The sequence below is a fragment of the Aspergillus homomorphus genome, assembly GCF_003184865.1.
Source record: "Aspergillus homomorphus CBS 101889 unplaced genomic scaffold BO97scaffold_7, whole genome shotgun sequence".
Classification (NCBI taxonomy): domain Eukaryota; kingdom Fungi; phylum Ascomycota; class Eurotiomycetes; order Eurotiales; family Aspergillaceae; genus Aspergillus; species Aspergillus homomorphus.
This window is the reverse complement of record NW_020291893.1, coordinates 164,643-180,049: the sequence shown is the minus strand read 5'-3', so window position 1 is coordinate 180,049 and position 15,407 is coordinate 164,643. Positions and strand designations below refer to the sequence as shown.

The 15,407-nt window shown below is 54.9% G+C and overlaps 3 protein-coding genes across 3 annotated transcripts; 1 reads left to right on the top strand and 2 right to left on the bottom strand.

Annotated features, from left to right (window-relative positions):
- Positions 1–508: 508 nt before the first annotated feature.
- On the bottom strand, positions 509–4,221 carry BO97DRAFT_364131 (uncharacterized protein; the record flags this gene model as incomplete). Its single annotated transcript, XM_025692532.1, has 3 exons — positions 509–1,373; positions 1,424–4,119; positions 4,170–4,221. The coding sequence occupies 3 exons, from the start codon at positions 4,219–4,221 to the stop codon at positions 630–632; spliced, it is 3,492 nt and encodes a 1,163-aa protein (XP_025553952.1). The 3' UTR covers positions 509–629.
- A 430-nt stretch (positions 4,222–4,651) lies between these two features.
- On the top strand, positions 4,652–7,590 carry BO97DRAFT_385722 (uncharacterized protein; the record flags this gene model as incomplete). Its single annotated transcript, XM_025693494.1, has 2 exons — positions 4,652–4,861; positions 4,930–7,590. The coding sequence occupies exons 1-2, from the start codon at positions 4,697–4,699 to the stop codon at positions 7,588–7,590; spliced, it is 2,826 nt and encodes a 941-aa protein (XP_025553951.1). The 5' UTR covers positions 4,652–4,696.
- A 745-nt stretch (positions 7,591–8,335) lies between these two features.
- amdX (putative C2H2 transcription factor (AmdX)) lies at positions 8,336–12,496 on the bottom strand. The gene is made up of 3 exons (XM_025690879.1): positions 12,383–12,496; positions 12,016–12,302; positions 8,336–11,954 (listed from the first exon to the last, which is right to left on the bottom strand). Exons 2-3 carry the CDS (start codon positions 12,098–12,100, stop codon positions 8,488–8,490), a joined length of 3,552 nt encoding a protein of 1,183 aa, XP_025553950.1. The 5' UTR covers positions 12,101–12,302; positions 12,383–12,496; the 3' UTR covers positions 8,336–8,487.
- Positions 12,497–15,407: the final 2,911 nt, after the last annotated feature.

Below are 15,407 nucleotides of genomic sequence, written 5' to 3'. Positions count from 1 at the left end.
CGGTCGGAGGCGGGAGAGAGAGGAAGGGAGGGAGAGAGGCTGATAAGGGATAGAGAGAGCCTTGAGTGCAAACACGAAAGCTAAAACAAGCTAAGATAAGGATAGAGACGATCCTGTTATAGTAAGCTAACCATGGGCAATCAACAGCGCACCAACAATAGGGAGAGGGAAAAGGGCCTGCTCTTCTTCCTCGAAGGGGGAGGGGAAATAAGAGGTGGTGGTGTTGTTGGTGTTGTTGTTGTTGCTGCTGAAAGCGAGGGTGGAGGCGGAAGGGGAATTAGTTAGTTGATAAGGAAACGCGTTGCGAAGGAGGAAGAGTAAGCCCAGAGAGAGAGAGGGTTCAATATGGAGTGATGTCGCCGCTCCACCACGGGAAACGCTAATCCCTCCTCAGCCATTTCAACTCCATAAAACTCCATACGAACCCCGCCCAAAAAAAAAAAAATGGATATAGTCTATATCCCTACACCGCAAGGTTGAATGATTTTGAAACTTGATTTGCAGCTACCTCTTACTAATTTATATACAGTAAAATATAAAATATAGATTTCATGAAACATTGCCGGAGTTTCGAGCTCTGTCCTGCAGTCGTGTCCGCGCATCAATGCTGTCGCCGCTCTTCCCCTTCCCTAAATGCCCCCTTCGCTGGAGCTTTCAGTGGATTGATCAATACATTCCACTTGGCTTTCCCCGGAAGGTGACACAACGAAGTAGCCCTTCCGCGCTAGGATTTCCTGCCATTCCTGCTTGCCTGTGGCGAAGATGAGCGATGGATTGGCATCTGAGGAGAACCATCTCTCCTTCCGGGTGGATGCTTTATCCCCGCCCTCTAGCGCAGCTCGACTGGCTCGGGTCTGTCGTGTGCGCTTCGCCCCCTTGCCGTCCTGGGAGAAAATCTCTCCCAGCTGTAGGCGGTGGTGTGCCAAGCGGATGTCATAAGCCATGATTCCTCGAATATACGGGCCCAGATCTTCGGCTATCGGACGCAGGCCATTTTCGAACGAGGGCGCCAATCGACCTGTGGGGAGGGGGAAGACGTAGTCAGCGCGCATCATCGGTTCGAAAGCAGCACTGAACTCCGCGCGACCTGGCCCAGTACTAGCGGGTTTGTTCGCTTTCTTCAGGATTCTTGTTGCATATTCGGATTCCGGGTCGGAAGGCTTCCTATCCGAAGGGTTTGTATCGGGAGACTTGGGCTTATCTTCATATTCTTGCGGGTAAGCTTTCTCCAGTAAAGCCTCGAAGGTGCAGCCCATGACAGCCGGCATTAGTGTATAGTCCGGCGCGACGTCGACGGAGAGCAGTTGATAGCCTTCAATGTAGTTCGGTCTTTGTTTTTCAGGTAACGGAGGGATTGATGGATCGACCGAGTCCTGAAAGTGTCAATCTTAGTCTTGACGAGCTGGAAAACAGACGGACTTACCAGTTTCATGTCGATTGAGCAGCGAGAACACAGAAGGTCAAGATCACTTTGCATAGCGGCAAAGTTGGACTTCTGTTGTAATTGCTTGAGGCGCTCGACATTAGACATGGCTTGGAACTGTTTTGAGCTCAAACTGGGCGTATCAGGATGCCTAGAGTCTTCCATGATCCGCATCTCCTGCATACTGATTCCCCACCATCCAAGCGACTCGAGTCGAGGTTCGATTTCTTTGTCGGGTCCGTTACTTTGCAGCATATCGCGCCCTAACCATCCCATAAATGGTTCGTATGCATTGAGACTTAGCACCCTTAGAGGGTCGCCATGGGGATCAAGATCCAGTCCTCGCGGCCAGCGATCAAGGATCCAGTCAAGTCCAGACTTCTCACTGCCAATCGCCATCTGACACCAGAAATTCAGCTCCATAATTGATCGCCGAAGGTCCTTCCCCGTGCACTCGTACAGGCTTTCGACCGCTCCTCGTTTGAGCATGTGGCCTTCGTTGGCAGCCAGCAGGAGGAGATAATCGGCAGCAAGAATTTTGGGAGGGGTCCGGTAGCGAAGGATGGCATGGAAGGAGATGTCCTTCAAGGGGAGAAGTTTCTCGTTGTTGCAGGTGATAATGATTGGCCTCTTCGATTGGCTGATGAGCGTCATCACACCGGACCAGAACTGCTTGTCCTCTTCAAAGAGAATGTCTGCCTCCTCTAACAAGATAAGAGATTGTTTTTGATTGCGAACACGCTTCGTCTCTGGCTCTTGCGTTGGGCGGCTTGATCCAGCCGCCTTGTTCTTGGTCGATTGGAAGAACCCCTTCAACCTATTCTGCTTCGGGTCGACCTGCTCAGCACCGCTCCTTTCAGAGGCGTTGTCTTGATGGTGCTGGACAAGATGATTCCGTGTCATGTCGCCTACACGATCCAGGATGTCTTTGGCGCTGCGTCGATTCCCGGGGTTGATTTCGAACACTTCGAAATCCAGCTCTTTGGCCACTGCGTGGATGGATGCCGTCTTGCCGCACCCTGAGGGTCCACTGACCAAAATGGCATTGGACATGCGGCCTCGCTCAGCCCCCGATTTCGAGCCAAGAGCCATGTCTCCAGCACGAATGACGGTCTTGGTGGTCACGTCCCCAGCTAATTCGTCGTCTGAACCGGGAAGTTCGTCCATTTCAGCCGCTTCTTCTTCACTGGACACGATGAAGCCGTCCAACTTGTCCTTCTTACGCTTCTTGCGCCTTCTTTCGTCCGTCTTCTGTTTCACCTCGACGTCCTTCTGGAGTTTGCCGGTGTCCACAGCGGTGACTTTGAGATACTGCAGCCAGTCGCGCAAGATAAACACTCCCCTCGTAGTCTGGAGAACCTGCTCTGCAGATTGGGGGGCGTACTTGTGAGCCCAGCTGATAGTATCGTACACGCCAAGGTCGAAAGCGGACATGGACTTGGTGAGTGAAGAGTGGAGGCCAGCAAGGGCCGGGTGACAGTTCTGATTGAGCTCACTTTTCTTCGTCCTTGGAGATGAAGCTTGATCCGAGAGTTGCCTGGTGACAGCACACCGCAATATCTTTCCACTAGCAACGTGTCTTCCAGGTACTCTCAATGTCCGCGGCGCAGCGGAGGGATCCTTTGGTACCCTACGCAAAAGTATATTCTCCTCGTCAGGGACATTGATTGCCGCAGTCTTCGACTTTTTCAGGCCTAGATCTGGAACGTCATCGCTACCATGACTGTAAAAGCCATGATCATCCGGTATGCCCCTAACGTGGGTGAGACTTTGAGGTGGCCAGAGTGGGTGAGCAAGGTCGGGATATCTAGACCGTTTGGCAAAAGACGTGAACGATGTGGACGATCCCAGGAAGCCTGAGCTCGGCTCACGGGGAAACCGAGGAACCGCGTCAGCCTGCTTGGCCTCTTCTCGCTGGGAGTTGTCGGAGGCTTCGTCGTGCGCACCCGCCTGACAGTTTGCGGGTTCCGCCTTGCGAGAGGACTTCTTTATGAAGAACGGATGGGTCGGTTTCGCAGGTTGCTCCTGCTTGGGTATAGGAGGAGCAGAAGCCGCGGTAGGGACCTTGTTGACAGCGGTGTGCTTCTTTCGACCACAGATGATGTCGTCTATAAGCTGCCCCAGGCTGTTATCGGGCTTGTCCTCATTGTACCTGATGACCACAATCTTGCTCCCAAGAGACTGAGGCTTTTGTTCAGCCGCTTTACCGCGCTTGCTCTTCCTCCCTCTCTTCGGATTGTCTTCGACTTTAGCAGACACAGGCGACGACAACAGTTTGCCATTGGCGTTCAATTTGATTGTTTTCTGTCTGGGAGACTTTCTCTCCCCGGAACCGGATATAACCCGTGGATCTGTTGGTGGGAGTGCCTCAATTTCTGGACTGGTGGGTGTGTTGGGCTGCGACTCGCTGAACTCTGGCTTGTCTGAGGGCAGGGTTATCGTGCCCTGCGTAACCACTGCAGCGCTGTGTTTGTCTGTCTTCCTCCGTTTCCTCCGTTCTGAATTTGGATCGTGATCAAGCATTGCTAATGACTGAGTAGCTGACGGATCGCAAGAGTCGGAGGGAGCAGGGGAGTCGGCGTGGAGAAGGCTGGTGTCTAGTTTGTTCTGAGCACTGCCACTGTGAGGAGGGTGCGGTTGAGCTGGAGCATCATGGACGGGCGTATGGACAAGTGGGTCAGGTGTTACTCCGAAATCTGCTTACAGTGAGCCTTCATGTGAAGTGAGTGTCAGGTATGACACTGACCTCGCCGAAAGAAAGGGTGGATAGCCCTCTGTTCGCCCTGTCCGGTCGCCATTGATGGAATCTCGGGTCTCCAGATGATGAGCATACGCTCATCACCTGAAAAGGATTGAAAGGAGTGACAAAGGAGCAGACATGTAAAAGAGAGACGTCAATTGAGCGGAAACTGTTCCCGGGAATCTAAGTCATGAAGTAGGTAAAAAGTAAAAAGGACGTTGAAGTTATGATAAGAGACCATGTCGGGAAGGAGACTTGCGGCGGGCACCAAAAGACGCGATGCGCGTGTTTCCGCGCCGCCCATTAAGCTGGAGTTCTGCCTCAGGCCTCCTTCCTTCCTTCCTCCCACCGCCCGGACGTCATTCTCCCTCTAATCCACTTTGGGTATCGGTGCCGGAGAACGGAGCAACCTAAGTCCGGAAATTTTTCGGGAAGGCATACAGAGTCCATTTTCTTTCCCAAGGCCGACGCTGCAATTCACGGCGAGAAAGGTCGCAGATTTGTCGCTTACGCTCATCTCAAGCGTCGTCATCATGGACTTGCAACCGCCGTCGGTGCTGGCTCAGTTGCCTCGCCCATTGCACGCCTCTACCGGCAAAACTCACATCGGCGATGTCTTCAGTCTGGCCGAGTCGAAAAAGCGCAAGAGACATGAGGTCGTCGTCGCGGCCGATGGAGAAGCTGTGAACATCTACAACGTATGTTTTTTCTTTCTTAGTGAATTATGAAAGCGTCAGGCATACTGATTACCGTGTGTTTGATTTAGATCCAAACCCCCAAATTGGTGACCTCCTATGCCGTCCCGCCGCAATCCTCCTTCACTTGCCAGCCCTGCTCGGTGCGCAGAAAGATCCCCAGCAAAGCCGTGGTTAGAAGACAGACATACATCGCCTTGAAGCAACAGATCAAGGCATTCGTCGAAGAAAGTGGTGGCAACGGTTCCAGCGCGCCTGTTATCTCTTCGTCGGCCTACTCCGTCAGCGACTCAGAGAGCCCAGTCAACTTTGTGGGAATTGTCCCAAGCCCTTCTACCGAGGACGAACCGGAAGGCTCCTTCGACATCCTCGCCGTTCATCAGGATGGCCGGGTCCGACGCCTTTCGCCCGACCTCAAGACCCAGCGGTGGAGCATGAAGCACAGCGAGGTGGCGAAAATCAGCTCGACGCACAACGTGAACGCCTGTTTCCTGGTCGAATTCGAGGATGCTAAGAAGTCCCTGCTCAAGCGCAGACAAGACCTGACGGCCCTGGCTCTCGGAAGCCTCACTGACTCTGGCGTGGACGAGCCTTCGATTCTGTTGGTGGTATCGCATCCCAATGGCTCCGACCCGGTCAAACTCAGCGACGTCAAAGTCCAGATGTTCTCCGTTCCCTCGAGTGTCACCCACCAGGAGCGCAGCATCGACGAAAGCCAGAAGATGAGACACCTGCTCACAATCAACATCCCGGAGGTCAGCGGACAGGACACAATCGAGCGCCAGGGCTCCCAGTGGTACTTCCACTCCGGATCGGCCGGACTGAACCTCTCGTACCCCCACGGACACCTCAATTTCGACCTCTCCCAGTACGCCCCCACCCTGACATCGAAGTTCATCCTTGAGAACGAGACGTTTTCGTCCATCATGCGCATCTCTCCGCAATCCGTGATCGGCGCCGGTAGATCGATGATCGCCGTCTACGACACGCAATACAAGTCCATCCAGCGGAGCATCGCCGTCACCGACGTTCCAGCCAGTGGCTCCTCCAGTGCCAAGGCGCCCACGACTTTTGTCAGCTACTTCGCCCGATTGGGCGTCGCGCTCGCCACGAAGAACAACACGCTCCTGGCATTCGACCTCAGCTCGTCCAACCTCGCCGCAGGACCTCTCAAGCGCCCCCGGGACGGTCTCCTGATCGACGCCATTGGCCGCGGTATCGAATCCTCAGCTACGCAGTTAGACGCCAGCAGCTCAAAGAAGCCGCGCACGGAAGACGCCGCAGCCCTTGGATTGAGCGCCAAGCAGACCGCGCGGTGGACGCAACTGACCGCCGACCTCCGCGAGTGCGTCCAGAACAGCAACACCCATGAGTTCGACAACGCCGTCCAGCGATTCTTCGGCGTCGGGGAGTCCAAGACCCTGCCAGGGCCCGAGAAGTTCGTCAACTCCGAGCTGACGCTCTTCCTGCTGACCCTGATCTTCTCCCTGAAGGAGGACACCCAAACGAACGACAGCCTCTCTGCCCCCTCCGCCTCCCGTCTGTCGATAGCCATCTGGCCCGAGCGCACCTGCCAATGGTTGATCAACATCGGCCACCTGTGCCAGGCGAACGTGGAGATCGCGCTGCGCCGAAGCGCCAAGCCGCGCATCCTGCCGCAGCTGCCCGTCGGCTCGTTCGTTCAGGGGCTGGTGGACTCAGACCCGACGCTGGAGCGCCTCAACAGCATCCTGACAGGCCGCGCGCTGCTGTCGACGGACGAGCTCGCGTATGCGCTGCGGTTGTTCCTAGCCAAGGCGCGGTCCAGCGCGATCATCCTCGAAGAAGAGCGCGCCAAGCTCCTCCTGCCCTCCCCCGAGACAACTACCTCTACCTCCACCTCTAATACCACGACAACCACCACGAACCCCACACAAGCCCTCCAAACCCAACCCACCGACCCCACCTCCGACGAACCCGCCAGCCTACACAACATCTACAAGGGCCTAAACACAACGCTCGAAAGACTGCACGCGCACCCGCAAGCGGCACTGACACACGCCCTACGCATCACCCTGACGCGCGCAGAGCTCATCTCAATGGTGCAGCACCTGCGTCTCTGCCTCGCCACAAGCGGACACACGACGCGATTCACCGAGAACCCACCGACGCCGATCTCCGCCGACCAGACCAACCCCGCGCTCTCGCTCGAGACAATCACGGGGACGCTGAACGTAGCGATCGACGCAATCGGGCCCTCAGGCTGGATCTCCGCAGGCGGGGCGTTCGACGACACTGCGCGCGAACAGGAGCTAATCGCAGACATCAAGTCCGAGATCTCGGCGGCGCTAGCGGGCGTCGAGGAGGCGAGCTATCTCACCGGGATTCTGCGCGAGTACCTGCGCTACGCCACCAGCGTCAAGGCCACCACCACCACCACCACGGCGGCGGCGGCGCCGGGGGCGGAGGCTACCGCACTAGCAGAACAACCCGCCGTCACTGCTGCGGCGTCAGCACACATCCGCCACGAGAAGCTCAACGGCGCCGACCTGGTGGTCTTCGATCCTGCGGACGGCGACGACGGCGACGCCTCCGGCAAGTTACTGCCGCTGTCGCTGAAGGCCGCTGCCGAGGTTAGCAAGACGAAGGTCCGTAAGGAGACGGGCGAGGTGCGCGCGCGCAGTAGTCGTGAGATCGGGTATCTGCGTCGGAAGGCCGTGGGCAAGTATTCCTTTGAGAGGCTTTTTGTATAGATTAGACGGACAGCCAGACAGACACATTGCATGTGCCATCTACATACTACCGGATCAAAAGTGATATCTTGGTTTAGTTTCCTTTTCCTTTGTAGTGTTCTCAGGTCTGTAGCTAAACGTAGTTGGAATCTGTCTTTTAGTGTAGTGTCTGAAAGATGTGTAGAGGGGTGGGGAGGAAGAGCAGTTCTATTGACTCGATCTGGTTGTTATCACCATTGACAGCTACTATGAATGAGCCTAGGTAGCTTGTCCTCAGACCCCCTCTTATCTAGTAGAATACTTCAACACCGAATCGGAACAAGCTGATCAAAGATCGTCGCACATTTATTGCTTATGTACAGGTTTATCTCAAGTATATGTGCACAGATATCGAACGGGACCGGCAGAGGCCATCAGCCAGCCACCCGTCAGTCATGTCAGTCTCGCATCTTACTGCTGATCCAGGGTATCGTGACAAATCCAGCATTTCAGTCGTATCATAAAGGGCCCACAAACAATTTCTTTCGCCGCTCAGAGAGGTCCGCCTGTCCAGAAAACATGAAAACACATCAAACAGTTCGTTCACAAATACATATAACAGATGTCTCGATATGAAGTACAGAACGCACACAATAAAGATTAGAGCACAGTGGCACTTGCGTGACAGCGTAACGAGAACAAGCCCCCGGGGGGGGGAATACCGACGGCGTCCCACAGCCCGTCCGGTCTGGCAACATCGCTGGAGTTCTCACCAGCCGAGGCACAGAATAACTTTTGGAGATCCAGTCAGCAAAATGAGGTTTGAATGAGGTTCGTGAAGATAGGAGCCGGAAAGATCCAAGTCGTATGGTCTGTCTGAATCGCAGCAAGGTAATGATATCCGATGCAGCGCGCATGGAGTCGGGCGGACACCCCATGCTAGTTACCCCCAAGCGTAGAGCTCTCTGCGCGTTCCTTCGATCGCAAGGCTTGTGCTTCAAGAGACCGAGCCATGATCTTGATCATCGGCCACACCGCAGCCCGGTCGAGGAGGCTCGCAGTGGCAACCAGGATCTTGCAGCCGTAACCACCCTCCACCACACTGGGCAGGCGTTGCAGAACGCTGAGCGCGGACATGGTGACGCTGTTTTGCGCCTCCTTCTGCATCTTGCTTTCGATGTTCCCGAGTATCTCTTTGATCTTGCCGATGAGCTTGCAATCTTCTTCTTCCAGTAACATGACACGAGTAGCTTGAGCCAAATCAACCTCGTCACGGCCGAGGACACCTAAGTATGGCCCAACCCGTTCCTGTACAGTCGTGATCCACTCCGCAATCACCTGGGCGCAATCGAAAGTGCACATGGCGCTCTGGATGGGCAACTCCCGACAGGTAAATTCTGCAAAGGTATTGCCCAGTTGGTCCGACATGCTGATCGAGTCCGCGGCATAGAACGCGGCTCTGCGCAGATGCCTTTCCCGTTTGGACTGGCCCGGTCGATACACACCCATCATAAGTTGCACAGGCTGCTCCTGCGTGGGGGTTCCCGAGATGGCAAGGTCACCAACACCCAAGTCTGCGATTGAATCACGACGCTGGTCAAGCTGAGCCGAGGCCTCGGTGATCGAAGGATCCAGTACCTCGGGTGGGATGTCGTCGAGGGGGTGCACTAACTCAATCCCGCGCGCGAGCTCATCAGACATGGCATTCCAGTCGCGTTGCCAAAATGCCTCCTTGCATCTGCCAAGATTGACAAACAGCCTTACATAGGCAAGGTCCAACAACGGGATACTGTCGGCCGACAACGGCCCCGCACCGAACGGATTCGGGCGTTCTAGGCTGTGCACCGGGTTACTGGCCCAGGCGGTCTGCCAAGCACGCAAGGCAGGCTCAATATGCGCCTGCATAGCCTCCGTTTCACGAGCGGTCCATTGCCGGCCGAGGTGCCGTTGGCGAGTCTCCCAGATGTAATTGTGGAGAGCATAGATGAGAACCAGGCAGCCAAATGTACTAGGCTTCAGATTGGATGCAGAGGGGCTAGGAGAAGCCGCCTCACTGGGTGACTGTACTTGAGTGGATGGGGTCGATTGTCGCTCCCGTTGGCTGGCAGTCAACAAGGTGGTCAAGGCAGAGGGGAAGGGAGCACTGCTCCGCGCGGACAAGTGGCCGCCTAATCGCTTCCATGCCTGGGGGGATTCTGCAGCCCACAGATCCTCCTCGCAAGGCAGATTGAGACATATTTCCGAATTGGTGAGCGCCGGTGTGTGGTTATACGCGGAGACCAGGAAACATGACAAGCAAAAGATCGCATACAGAGTCCGCTTCCGTTCTTCGACGATCTTCCAGTCCAGCCAGTCCTTCCTCTCTTTCGGCTGTGCGGCGCCTGGCTGGTTTTGAGCGTCAGCACTGACGCCGTTTGTGCTACCGAAACCCGCTGACAGGTAGTCTTGAGGCAGATCCTTGGCATCCACATGGTGGGTGAGCTCAGCCGCCCGCGCCAGGCTGACCAGTGCTGCACAGTGCGTGCTCGCAATATCGGCCGACGTTTTGTCGCCGCACGTATGGCCATAAATGACATTCAGCAACATGGCCTGCACCAGCCATAACGGGGTGTTCTGCACCGAGCTATCGCGGGCGTAGCTGGCCCGGCCCAACGCAGCGGACATGTCCACCTTCCGACGTTCTTCGAGATAGAGTTGAATCATTTTTTTGGCCGCCTCGAAGAGATCTTTCGACGCCGCCGTGTCGAACTCATAGAGTGCTCCAATCGCGGCCATGGACAAGATCAGGGATCCGCCCCCGCCAGCGACACCGGTCGAGCACAGGTTGAGATGGCCACTCGGCGTGCGCAGGTTGGTGGTGTATTCGGGGGCCTGGAAATCCAGCGTCGGAATATGGAGGAACGGCATGTGCGGGTGGAAGTAGGTGATGTAGGCGGAGATGTAACGCTGCATGTCCAAAGTGCTGGGAAGTTGGCCAGAGCTACTGAGGCTTGAAGAACGCGAGAAGAGATCCCGGTATGGCACCATACCGCTGGCCGGCTGGGAGTATTTGCGATGATTCAGACCGGTCGGATGGGCCATGCTGGCTAGTAAAGCCTGTCGGGTGGAGTCTGTAAAGGTATCCGAGGAGCTTGGGACATGGGGAGTTCGTAGGGCACTATTCGTGAAAGGCAAGTTGAGAGGATTAGGAGAATCTCCGTTGGTTGCCATAGAGGATGGGAACATACTCTGCGAGTGTCCTCCCATGAGGGGTTGGCCCACTGAGGTCATGGACGGCGGGGTGGCATACGTCTCGGCAAACGGATTCTGCGCCATCAACGACTTGGGAGAGACGGTCTCTGGTGGGATGCCTAGATCATTAAAAGCGCCGGAGTAGTCAAGGGAATAGTGGTTCGTGGATGCTGCGGTCGTGTGGGGAGGAAATGGGTTGTGCCAGCTCGCTGACGAGATCGAGTAGCGATTGGAACCATCCATCATGGCTTCGCTGATCCCGCTCTGGCTTCCAGTACTCATGGCCGACGGCGATGATTCATCAATGGCGGAGTCGTTGCTCTTTCGCATCTGCATCGAGGGATCGTAGCCGTTCATCCAATCGAATTGGAAGTCGTCCTCCATCATGGGATCGGTTGGGGGCATATGGTGTGCCGCATGAGTGTAGGGTGAGGAGGGCGAGTCATTTCCGTAGGCTTGCGGTGAGCCGCCGAAGTGGAGCTGGGCGGGATTGATCGTGGTATTATAGCCCAGGGCCAGATCTGGAACGCTAAGGTCAAAGGTTCCATAGACCGGAGCCGTCCGAAGACCCCCGGACAGGTCGATCGGTAAGCCCGAGGTATCCAACTTGGTGAGCCCGTTGACTGGGGCATGGTGTCCTGCCGTAAACCCACGGAAGTCCAGGTTGGAACCCACCGATGCAGAACCGATGCTCGGGTGGTAAGCATGACCCGAATGACCGGGGCCCGCGGTCGGGGGGTGGGTTGCCCCAACCAAGCCCAACGACGCACCGTCGATATGACTGATGGTATTAGCCCGAGGGCGCATGCTGCTGGGATTGCTGACGATGGAGTTCTTTCGAACCCGGTTCGTGGTTCCCGTCCCAGCGGTGCCGGTGCTCTCGCGGCGCGCGTTCCTCGGGCGTGACGATGGGGTTGTGGTCATATGCAACTTCTGCTGGTGTCTCAGCAGCAGGTCGCGACGAGCAAAGCAGCGTGCGCATTCGGGACACTCAAAGGGCTTCTCCTTGGTGTGCGACCGCTCGTGACGCTTGAGATGCTCCAGTCGCGCGAAAGAGCGACCGCAGGTGGTGCAGCCGTGTGGACGTGGCTTGTCGGTCTTCGGCGGCGGCACGGCGGCGGCTGCATTGTTGGCCACCCCGTTGGGATCTTTTTTGGCGGTGGTTTTGGGCGGTGCTGGATTTGTGATTAGGGATCAAGGGAGCCATGAGCGATGTCTGCCACTATAGTCACTCACCCGCTAGGTCCCCCGGGACCTCACTGATGCTGTCCATCTTGGGGCTCGTGGCCGGATCTTGGCCCGCCATTGAGTCGTGTAGCATCCTATTACCTGACGAATGTATATGCACCAGTGGCTTCACTGGATTGGGCGAGAGTCTGAATACAGGCGCAGGCCGATTGAGGATAGGAATGAAAGCGGAGGAGAGGGATGGCGGCGATAAATGTATAGATGACGATTATCGAGGGCGATAGGAAAGGGTTCACTGCGCACGGGGGAAAGCAAAGCCCGACATTGACCGCATTCTGATTCAAGACGATTGGGGTTAGCTTTGCTGTATTATTTGCTCGGAGATGACGATGCGTCAAATAAGGTGCAGGCCAACCAACGGAACTTACCAGACACAGGAAGCATCCAACAACCTTAAGTCGAGGCCGAGTGGACAATTAGGGAAGGAAGGATGTCAGAATGACAGACTGGAAGGATAGAAAGGGTAGAAGAGAGATTGATGGAGATTGGAAGAGGAGCGGTCGTGGGAGGTGAAATGAACCTAATGAAATAGGTACTACAAAGAGGTTGCCAGAACGAGGTAGGAAAGTGGGTAGGGTGGGTGTCAAGGTAAGTAAGAAAGTGTAGGTGGCAAAGTGTAGTGTACCTGGGGGTGGGTGGTTGATCTCGGGGGTCAGCGCAACTTTATTCAGCAGGGGGGGGTCGTTCAGTCGATGGAACTCTCTCCCGGCTACCAGGGGGAAGGGAGGATTGAAGCTAATGAGGATAAAGCATTGAAGTCACATCCACCCAGGTAGAAAGAAACGATGATGGATGCGAATGCACTGAAGAGACTGAAGGTATCTCTTATCCACCGTTGCGTGATGTGCGTTGATGGCACAAGAAAGGAAGAGAGAGAGAGAGAGAGAGAGATACGGAGAGAGAATGAGGAAAGTGGATCAACCCCGGAGATAACCGAATGGGGGAATGATAAGACTGCTTCAATCAGGAATTCTAGAACCGACTGATGGATAAAAGAAATAAAAGTCCACGGAATTCGAGTGATGATGCAGAAGTAAGGGAAGAGAGAAGAGAGAAGAGGGATGGAGGAAGAAAGATGCAGGGAGGGAGGAGAGGAAGAGAGGTTGAAGAAGGAAGGAAGGAAGGAAGGAAGGAAGAAAGAAAGGTGATCGGTGGTGGTTGTGCCGAGTGAGGCTGTCTGACTGTCTGGAGTCCAACTACCTCTCTGTCTTCTCTTCACTTCACTGTGAACACTTCCCTTTCATTCAAATATACTCAGAGTCTTGCCGCAAGGGAAAATTAATTACGGGATACACTAAGAATAAAAAGAATAATACCCTTTTCTCAGTCCTGCGTCTTCTGCTTCTTTCACTATTAACTACTACTACTACTACGACTACGACTACGACTACCTGCTGCCCCCGAGGCGACACCCGAGCCAACGTCGTCAGCAAGCCGGTCTCCGGCCAGACTGATCCGAATGCGGGATTATTAATAATAGAATTAATCCATTGAACGAAATAATTCACCAACGAGCTAATTGCGATCGCTTGGTGGCTCGTTTATCTCAGCGGATGCAGAGCGAGAGAGATTCCAGGGTAAGACTCGGTATGGCACACGCATACCACCACCACCACTCGTTGGGAGTTGGAACCAGCCCAGTGCTCACGAAACCACAGACAAATCCAGCCTTAGTCAGTCAATTACATCCCCCAATGATCCAAGATCACTGAATATGAAGTGGGCCATGAGGGCCATGACAGGCAAAGACCCAAAGCCTTAGTTCAGTTAGTTTGAGGGCTCGGCTCCACTTCGATTCCCACCCCCGGTTGCCATACCGTTTGCTTACACCAATACGGTCTCACCCGGACTTCGGGTATCGTACGCTGTCAGTATGAGGAATACACCCTCAGCATCATCGTCATCATCATCATCATCCTCATCATCATCATCAGTACCACCTTACGCTATTCCACCTTTTCCACTGCCCTATTCTACTTTTTTTCCGATCATCCTATAAGCCACCCCACGTATAGCTACACTACTACCCCCAACGATCACACTATCCTAGCACTTCACCTATCTAGCACTAAGTATAGTTACTCCCTGAAGTAACAGCCACTTATGACGTAGGAAGAGACAAAGGTCTTCAGCAACTGGAATCCATCCCGTCCCTCCAAGACAGACAGACCCTGTACAATTAGAGTAGTCGACGCCTCCCTAACTACGGACTCTGCTCGGTGACGGGGAAACTCACTAACACCAGACACCAGTCCAATATCGATTAGACTTTTTATCAGGGCTCAGACAAACAGACAGACAGACAGAGGCGGGAAACTATCTTTCTGGAACCATCGTTTCTGTCAGAACTCCTCCCTGCAGCGACTCCAGCGAGCCAGCAATCAAAGCAACCACAAAATAGGCTCTTACACCTGCGATCCTGGTCATCTCCTGCAGTGTAAGCTCGGATGCACCCCGATGTCGACCGGAAGGTATCGCTTGCCAGCCCAGTTCCCCATCCGAGCCCGGCTAGGAGTCTGGGAAGGACTGACTGACTGAGAGGTCCACGCGGAACGTTGCCCGTTCATTGCCCATCATCCCGGTGGTGCGAAGGCGAGACTTGAATAATGCCATGAATGAAACCCCTCCCCCCCCCTGCCTGAGTCCGACTTTTCGGTCTACAGGGCGATTGCGCTGCTGCCTGCTGCGTCGGGGGAGGACAGTCGAGTTGCCACTGCCCCCGTTTGAACTGGACGAGGGAGCATGCTCACGGCTCTGTCCGATCCTAGCTCCTGGATAGACATGATGAAGATAGCTATGGTGGTGATCACGGACCTTGTCCGGAAGGCATGGCATCTGGTCGTTAGTCGACAACCTCGTCCATCGACTATCGTCGGCAGTTGTATTGTATGGGAGGTTACCGGTGAGTTCAGTTAGTTGCTGGCACGGCGGTCCGGAACTAGTCACGGTGGCAGCAAACCACTGCAAACTAGACCACTAGCCCCATTAGGCAGTTTCACGGCCTGTCGCCAGCCAGTGGTAACAATGGGGACACCTACTAGGTATGATACAGCATGTACGGTAAGCCGTAAGTAAGATTACTGTCTTGGCCCCGGGGGGACATAGGTAGTTATCCACCAGGTCACGGGCCGTTTATGCTCCTGGTCTCTTCTCTCTCTCCGTCTCTCCATCTACTAACTTTTTAACACGAATCCAACCCCAGACCTCGTGACCCGGCTGGATCGGCCACTGTTGTTCCCGAGACGCAGTAGGCACGGGGGCGTGAGTTTCGCATTCTCCTTCCCCAGCATTTGGTACCGAGCACAAAAAGAAACTCACCGTGTATTGAGAGCAATCGAGACCTGGAGGGAAAAAAAAGGTTGGGAGAATCCGAACCACCC